This window comes from Sprattus sprattus (assembly GCF_963457725.1).
Source record: "Sprattus sprattus genome assembly, chromosome: 10".
NCBI lineage: Eukaryota > Metazoa > Chordata > Actinopteri > Clupeiformes > Clupeidae > Sprattus > Sprattus sprattus.
In genome coordinates this window covers 30,693,400-30,702,061 of record NC_137908.1, presented here as the reverse complement: position 1 = coordinate 30,702,061, position 8,662 = coordinate 30,693,400, and the positions used below count along the sequence as shown (strand labels likewise).

The window sequence follows — 8,662 nt, the reverse complement described above, 5'->3', positions numbered from 1 at the left end:
AATGCAAAAGTTAAGAAAGGAAGAAGAAAAGAAAGAAGAGTGGAAGAAGGAAAGAAGAGAGGAAGAAGGAAAGAAGAAAAAAAAGAAGATTGAAGAAAGGAAAGAAGAGTGAAGAAAGGAAAGAAAGAAGAGTGAAGAAAGGAAAGAAGCGTGGAAGAAGGAAAGAAGAGTGAAAGAAGGAAAGAAGAAAGGAGAGTGAAGAAAGGAAAGAAGAGTGAACAAGAGTGGCTCTGGATAAAGAGAAAAAGAGAGTGAAAATATTGAAAAAAGGAGATAAAAATGGAGTGAAGAAGGTTGGTTGTGTTGGAAGAAGAGAGATTGAGTGTGAGAGAAAGCAGACTGAGAGGGCTAGAGAGAAAGATGGAGAGAAAAAAAAGTAGAGAATGGAAGGTGTCTTAATGTTCCTAGTTACAGTTATATTGAGAGGGATAGAGAAGAGGTTCCTTGGGTTTGGCACAGGTGTCAGTGAAGCACAGGTGCAAGCCAGTTTAAAGACCCTATTATGATGTCATAATGGCCCAATGTAAGTCAATGGGAACATTTAGATTCGTTTTTATTTAATATCTTAAAAAGTATAAAGTTTAGAAAAGTGAAAAATACATAAGTATGCATAAGTATAACATGCATAAGTGTCCTTTACAAGACCTACGCGACAAAGTTTGAACGAAGTTTCTAAGTTAAGCGGTTCGGGCTGAATTAATCGCAGAAAAAGGTGAGAAGAATAACTAGAAAATGCATTTCCTGAAGGAAATACCAGTGCATGAAATGCAAAAGTTAAGAAAGGAAGAAGAAAAGAAAGAAGAGTGAAGAAAGGGAAGAAGAGTGAAGAAAGGAAAGAAGGAAAGAATAGTTGAAGAAGGAAAGAAGCGTGAAAGAAGGAAAGAAGAAAGGAAAGAATAGTGAAAGAAGGAAAGAATTAAGGAGAGTGGAAGAAGGAAAGAAGAGTGAACAAGAGTGGCTCTGGAAAAGGGGAAAAGAGTGAAAATATTGAAAAAAGGAGATAAAAATGGAGTGAAGAAGAGAGATTGAGTGTGAGAGAAAGTAGACTGAGAGGGATAGAGAGAAAGATGGAGAGAAAAAAAAGTAGAGAATGGAAGGTGTCTTAATGTTCCTAGTTACAGTTAAATTGAGAGGGACAGAAGTCCTTTTTCCATCAGATTTTCAAGCGAATTAAATCTTAAAGCGAATTAATTTGTAGCGACATAAGAAGCGCCTAACGGTTTTCCATCGACAGAATGATTGTAGCGAATTAAAATTGTGTCACAATGCCCCGTGTTGAAGCGCATTTTTCTGACCCGCTAGATGATTTTCCATCAACAATGTAGCGCAATAGAACCTTCTGGGACGGTTACAGCAGCGCAGGGAGGGACCGATGTTCACGCACTTCGATGCACTTCGATACGTACAGTGATTTAAATTAAACTTTCTTAACACTAATGTTGAACTCCATACTAGCCCGAATTCATATTTCACTCAACCAGGAGTGATGAGTAAGACTGAGGTCAATTCGTTGTCAGCGCAAGCTATTGCTTGATCGCATACTTTTATAGATGTTTCCTGATCGAGTATAGCCTACTTCATACTGGTATTTATAATGGAGAACCGAATGGCCAGCCTACAATGTTTAATGGTAATATGTCAGCTGATCACAGCTATCATAGTATTGCGGCGAAGGATGAGGGCAAGAAGGGTGGAACTGCTGAGCCTGGTCGAGGCCTGCCTGGCGTTACCTCGGCGCCCATCGCCGCAGATGTGGCAGCGACATCGCTCAAGTGCAGCGGCGGAGTTTGCGGGGGGGGGGCAGGGGTGGCTGAAACGAGTTATTGCATTGGTTCAAAAATGTGTGGAATAATTAAGTCTGGCATGGTTTAATATCTCCGCTTTTAAATTGTCTGACTTAGGAAGTAAAATGCCAGACAGTTGTTTCTCGAATGGCTGTTCAAATCGGCGAGGAGACAAGCCCTTATTGTGTGTTTATCGCATTTAAAACTCACCTACGTTAACGTCACGTCATCTGGGTCAACGTTTTCTCAGACCGTAAAGTAGCTACTTTTGGAGCTGACAATAAAAGCAGTAGGCCTAACCCTGTTTTTCTCGCCTCATTTATCAGAATAACTTACTCAAACGGGAATAAATCAAGAAATAAAGTCGAGAAACAAAGCATCAACATGATTTAAAAAATTGGTTTACCCGGCTTCTGCTCTGATATTAAGTAAGTAGGCTACCTAAGCAAGTAGGCTAGGCTACGGTATGTTGGCATCCAACTGGTAATACTACAATGCCAGTAGAAAATACAGTGCCACTTGAAAGTATGTGAACCCCTTGAGCACTTAAGCGTTTTCTGTTGTTTTACCATGATTATTCATTTTTTTATCACCAATTTTCCATAGATGAAATGTCAGGTTTATGTTTATCATTTGCATGTACTTGTTTAGAGGAAATTGTTTGAGTAGCCGAAAAACTACATGAAACATGGAATTAGTCCATTTCAAAAGTAAGTGAACCCCCAGCTGAATTGATAAAGTCAAGCAGGTAACAGATTCAGTGAAACTTATTTGGGTGATTAATTAGTCAATTGAGCAAACCGATCATCTGAGACATACTTAGGGAAAGGTTTGGGCAACACAGATTAAAAGAGAGAGGAAACCAACCAAACTACTGTAGTGCCAAGGTGTACCCACACAGATCAACAATGCCGAGAGGAAACGAGATATCCGAGAACATCAGGAAGAAGGTACTGTCAGCCCATCAGTCTTGGGAAAGCTATAAGACCATCTCCAAAAGATTCCAGCTCCATCCATCCATCCAAGACAAATAATTTTGAAATGGAGGGCATTCAACATGACCGCATCTCTGCCTAGAAGTGGACGCCCATCAAGACCATCACCAAGACGCACCAGAAGAAGAATAAATCAGGTAAAAGTCAACCCACACATCACCTCTAAAGAGTTTCGGACCTCTCTGGCAGCATCTGGGTTAAATGTACATGGGTCTACAATCAGACGAAAATAGTTGGTTTTGATCGTGACAAAATAATTCTATCTCGGACTCATCTGTTTAAAGAAGGGACTTCCAGAAGGCCTTTAGTTTATCCAAGTGCTCTCGGGCAAAGTTGAAACGGGCAGTTATGTTCTTTCTTGAGAGCAGAGGCTTCCTTCTAGCAACCCGATCATGAATGTCATGTCTATTCAATTTTCCTCTGATTGTAGACCCATGTACATTTACCCCAGATGCTGCCAGAGAGGTCTGAAACTCTTTAGAGGTGATGTGTGGGTTGACTTTTACCTGATTTATTCTTCTTCTGGTGCTTCTTGGTGATAGTCTTGATGGGCGTCCACTTCTAGGCAGAGATGCGGTCATGTTGAATGCCCTCCATTTCAAAATTATTTGTCTTGGATGGATGGATGGAGCTGGAATCTTTTGGAGATGGTCTTATAGCTTTCCCAAGACTGATGGGCTGTCAGAACCTTCTTCCTGATGTTCTCGGATATCTCGTTTCCTTTCGGCATTGTTGATCTGTGTGGGTACACCTTGGCATTACAGTAGTTTGGTTGGTTTCCTCTCTCTTTTAATCTGTGTTGCCCAAACCTTTCCCTAAGGATGTCTCAGATGATCGGTTTGCTTAATTGACTAATTAAGCACCCAAATAAGTTTCACTGAATCTGTTACCTGCTTGACTTTACCAACTTAGCTGGGGGTTCACTTACTTTTGAAATGGACTAATTCCATGTTTCATGTAGTCTTTTGGCTACTCAAACAATTCCCTCTAAAAAAAGTACATGCAAATGATAAACATAAACCTGACATTCCTTCTATGGAAAATTGGTGGTGAAAAAAATGAAAAATCATGGTAAAACAACAGAAAACTCCTAAGTGGTCAAGGGGTTCACATACTTTAAAGTGGCACTGTATATGGGAAGATAATTTCATTTAAAGGCAAACGTTTGTCTGCCACTATGACAGGGGCATTGCACGTCCACGTTTCCAGTGCAACTCATATAGTTCACGTCCTGCTTTTGAACCAGCGATCTCTCAGCAGGATCCCCTGAGGATACCATGCCACGGGACATAGCCAGACCCTAGCCTACCTTATGCTCATGAAGGCAGCATGACTCACTTCACCACCACACCACTAGGCTAGAGCCAACTGCATAGTAGATCAATTTGACAGGTCATAAAGGCAGAAGAAGTCTTGTGCTTTTAGCTTAACGTGCTTTTGAGATAAATACATCTACAATAAACATGGTAGGACAATGGCTTTTTTCATTTCTGCCAGATTCATTTTCCTTGTGTTCAAGTTTAAGACGACGGCATGCATGTGTATGTCGTCTTCAAATTAGTTATTAGCCTGTTTGAGACTGTGATGGCAAGCGCCCTGCTCTGTTTGGTGGTGAGTAAGTGAGCCTCCTCGCGAGCCTGCAGACAGACGGTGATAGCTTCCATAATCAGCTGCTGGATATAACAGTAGCTCCGCCAGCTTTAACTAGCTAGTGAACTCTAGCTTACAACGTTTACCTACTCACTTGAGCTGCAAATCTCTACCATGCTACAGTATAATTAGCACCTATCTCGGCAGATATCTTTTAAATGTTTATTTTTGTGCCATATTTTAAATCTAAATTAGTTAATTTCTCTTCCTAAAACCCACTAGAGGACACTAGTTTAACTCTCGTTGTCAATGCGCATGCGCGACATTCTATATCGCTTCAACCGTTTTCCATTACTTTTATGTCGCTAGAACTTCCCCAAAACCACCTCTGCAGAGCGAATTAACTTAGTGCAACAAAATCGGCGTTAGAGCGATATAACCCTTTTTCCATCACATATGTCGCACTAACTTTTGATGCGCATCATTTTAAAGCTCATTATCTTTTTGATGGAAAAAGGACTAGAGAAGAGGTTCCTTTGATTTGGCGCAGGTGTCAGTGAAGCACAGGTGCAAGCCAGTTTAAAGACCCTATTATGATGTCATAATGGCCCAATGTAAGTCAATGGGAAAATTTTGATTCGTTTTTATTTAATATCTTAAAAAGTATAAAGTTTAGAAAAGTGAAAAATACATAGCATAAGTGTCCTTTACAAGACCTACGCGACAAAGTTTGAATGAAGTTTCTACGTTAAGCGGTTCGGGCTGAATTAATCGCAGAAAAAGCTAACAAGAAGAAGAAGAAGCCTAGGAATAACAATACAGGGCATTTCATGCACTGTAATAAGAAGAAGAAGAAGAAGCCTAGGAATAACAATACAGGGCATTTCATGCACTGTAATAAGGACAACAGTGATATTGTAGTTGGTACAATCACACAGTAAATTGTTGGGAAAACGCAAAAATCTAAATGCAGCATGTTGTCTTACATTTTTAAGTTATGTCAATCATTTGTTTTTTACAGTGAGTGATTTAAGGTTAGGCTAATCTTCCTTTTAGGGGAAGTTGCTTTACCTTGTAATGCCAGTGACAAGAGATGGCATTTGACTTGTCTGACTAATCTGAGTGTAAACAACAGTTCTTTTTCATCACAACAAAAATCCAAATATTCCAAACAGAGCACTAAAAAAGTGTTCAGGCCGTCGTGCTACATTTTTAAAAATGTTCCTTATTTCTTTAAGAGTGAGTGAAGTATGAATTATACCAATGGGATGGATGTCTTGTTTTTTTCCAAACATAGCTGATTCATTTGAAAGTGGCTTTGGAAAAATACACCTGCTAAATGACTAAATGTAACTGTAGATATTGTGCCAAATTGAAAACTGTATTCAATATGAAAACATGGCAAGGTATGATTCCCATAAGAGCTTGAGCATTCACTGTTTAGTTAAATGTGATGACTCAATACTTGTCACAGATCCCTCATAGAATACAAGACAAGTGGTTGCTTTTAATTTGCTGCATGATTTTATTTTCATCAAAAGAAAAATACAGAACCATTTAAATACTGTAGAAATTGTCATCTATGTAACATATTTTTTTTTAGATTTTTTTTTCTTGCAAGATGGCTATTTAAAAATGATTTATGATATTTCCGCTAAAAGTTGTAAATGCACAAACACTCACAAAACCTTTCACGTTACAAAGGTTGCAAGCAAGCTTTTCAGTGATTGTTAAATGAGCATTTTCTTTTCAGAACTGTGAGGCCTTCTTGTCCCACATCTCTGTGAAGGAATAAGGATTCCAATCTCTGGTTGCCCCTAATGTCACCTATACAGATATGATGTTGTATGCACCTTTTCTGCATACATTTGATGATGGTAATGCACACTTACGTCCTGTGTCCTTATTGTGACTGCTGGCTTTAGTAAGCCTTGCAGATGACTGAAATCTCAAAAGGCTAATCCATAGAATTGATTGCGGTTTTGAGAGGGTGATGCATTTACACACACTGAACATCATCCATTCTTCTCAATGGACAGCATTTCAGTAAAATGAACGAAAAATATCTTAGACATGGAATACACACTGTACAAAAAGTCCCATTTGATTCCCTTTTCCAGGGGCTCAAGAATTTGATCCAAGCAATGGGGTGAGTTGGAGAATTTATGCTGGTGCCACGGAAGAGACTTCTGTTTTGGATGTGGAAGTTTCAGATCCATCATCAGCCTCCTTGCCAAAGAGCTGCATGATACATGTGCGGAACTGAAAGTAATAAAGTTTGGGTTAGGGTTAGAGACTAGTAAAACATTGAAATAAAAATGTAGCTTCTTGTGGTTGAACACAGCTCACCTGTCGGTTCATGAAGACATAGATAATAGGGTTGTAGATGGTGGCGCTCTTGGCAAAGTAGGCAGGGATGGATGCAGCCAAAGGATGGAATGCATATCCTGGGTTAGCTGCAGCGAAGCAGGCAAAGCATGTGTATGGTCCCCAGCAGACAATGTAAGCAATGATCATGATGACCACCATCCTGGACACCTCTTTCTCAGCCTTCTGTGTTGACTCAGAGTCTTTCTGCTGTGCGGCTACCTGTGGGCAATCAGAGAAAAAAAAAATGTTTTATCACAGTACATTTTTTTTGTTAAAATGGTTGTACAAGGATATTGCATAACCCACAGCGCGAATGGCCAGCCAGACAGCAATGTAGCAGAGGATGATGATTGACAGGGGGAGGAAGCAGCAGGTGGTCATCAGAACAATCATGTAGGACTGGACTCCTGGGTCTTCACTTCCACTGAACACATCAGGTCCACAGGAAGTCTTCAGTCCATGAGGCCAATACCTATAAAGAACAGGCAAAGCAGAGATTATGGTTAAATTGTGAGACGCAGAAAGTTCAAATCATGTCCAATTGCAGAGTAATGATATATTCACATACCTGCTCCAGCCAAAGATGGGAGGAGCGCACCAGACTGCTGCCCACACCCATGAGAATATAATTCCTCCACTGGCCCACTTGGCATCGAACTTGACATTTCCGAAGGGTTTGCACACAACCACCCATCTCTCCCAAGAGATGATAGTCAGGGACCACAGAGCAGCGATACCTGTTGAAAGAACCAATCATGATTAAGACTCCCTGACACATAGAAAGCTTGCAGAAAGAATTGTATTGTGGACTAGAAAATAGTAATTAGCTGTTGTGCATCAGATGTAATTCGATGTATAAACAATCCAATTCAATTCAATTTTATTTATATAGCGCCATAACAAGTCAATTGTCACAGTCCCTTACCGCAGACAGACACAGTGTAGCCCTCGAAAACGCACATAGGGTGTCCCAGGATGAAGTAGCCAAAGAACTGGTTAATCACACTAATGGTGCTGGCTAAAACTGTCTCCCCAAGATCAGCAATAGCCAGATTGACCAAAATCCAGTTGAGAGGGTGGCGGAGCTTCTTGAACTTTGCTGTGGCCACTATCACCAAGCCGTTAGTGAATATAGAGAGAACGACCACAATAAACATCCAAAATGTGGCAAGGTTGTAGCACCACCTTGGGGCAATTTGGTAATTGGGCCCCTCAAAAGGATCTGTTAAAAAAAGAGAAAATACAAAAATCCCACAGTCATATTAATTCAATGTACACTTGACTTGACTTGACTTGATAATGGTACTGATCACTGTCTGGCAAAGTGCTCTGAGCATCTGAATTCAGTGGTCCCTTATTTGTTTTCTGCCAAGAATTCTGATTGAAAGCCAATCATTATTTGTTTAATCATTTTGTATTGTCTAGTTGTGTACTATAGATTAAAGTTGTCCCAAACCTTTAGTGTTGTTGCTGTTGGTGTATGTGAAGGAAGACTCTCTGGTCGTGTCATCGCCTCGTCTTCTGGCAGCGTAAATAGAATTTCCCCACTCTTCTGCCATGTTGAAAGAAGGTATGTATTCACTTCTGTAAAGTACTGTTTGTTGTTCGTCTTCAACTTTACTGTGTCTCCCTGCCTGTGGATGTCCTGCGTCCTCCCAGTTACCGGATTGCTTGTTGGTGTGGGCTAGGTGGCCAACAAACTCAGGTAGCTCTCTTCATGGCATTTTATAGTCGTCAGGTATGGGTCACCCAGATTGACCCGTCAGAAGCCAAGCCTGGGTTTTCACAAAGCGTTACTATTCCACGAATGTCATCCCCCCCCCCCCCCCCCCCTCACCTCACACACACTCACACACACACACACACACACACACAAACTCATGAGCATACTTCCGAAGGCAGTGCCAAGACTTTGCGGTGATA

At 40.6% G+C, this 8,662-nt stretch overlaps 1 protein-coding gene across 1 annotated transcript; it reads right to left on the bottom strand.

Annotated features, from left to right (window-relative positions):
- Positions 1 to 6,532: 6,532 nt before the first annotated feature.
- On the bottom strand, positions 6,533 to 8,298 carry LOC308371340 (red-sensitive opsin-1; the record flags this gene model as incomplete). The annotated part of the gene is made up of 6 exons (XM_080846201.1): positions 6,533 to 6,631; positions 6,719 to 6,958; positions 7,046 to 7,211; positions 7,308 to 7,476; positions 7,665 to 7,961; positions 8,196 to 8,298. 6 exons carry the CDS (start codon positions 8,296 to 8,298, stop codon positions 6,533 to 6,535), a joined length of 1,074 nt encoding a protein of 357 aa, XP_080702327.1.
- Between the last annotated feature and the right edge of the window lie 364 nt (positions 8,299 to 8,662).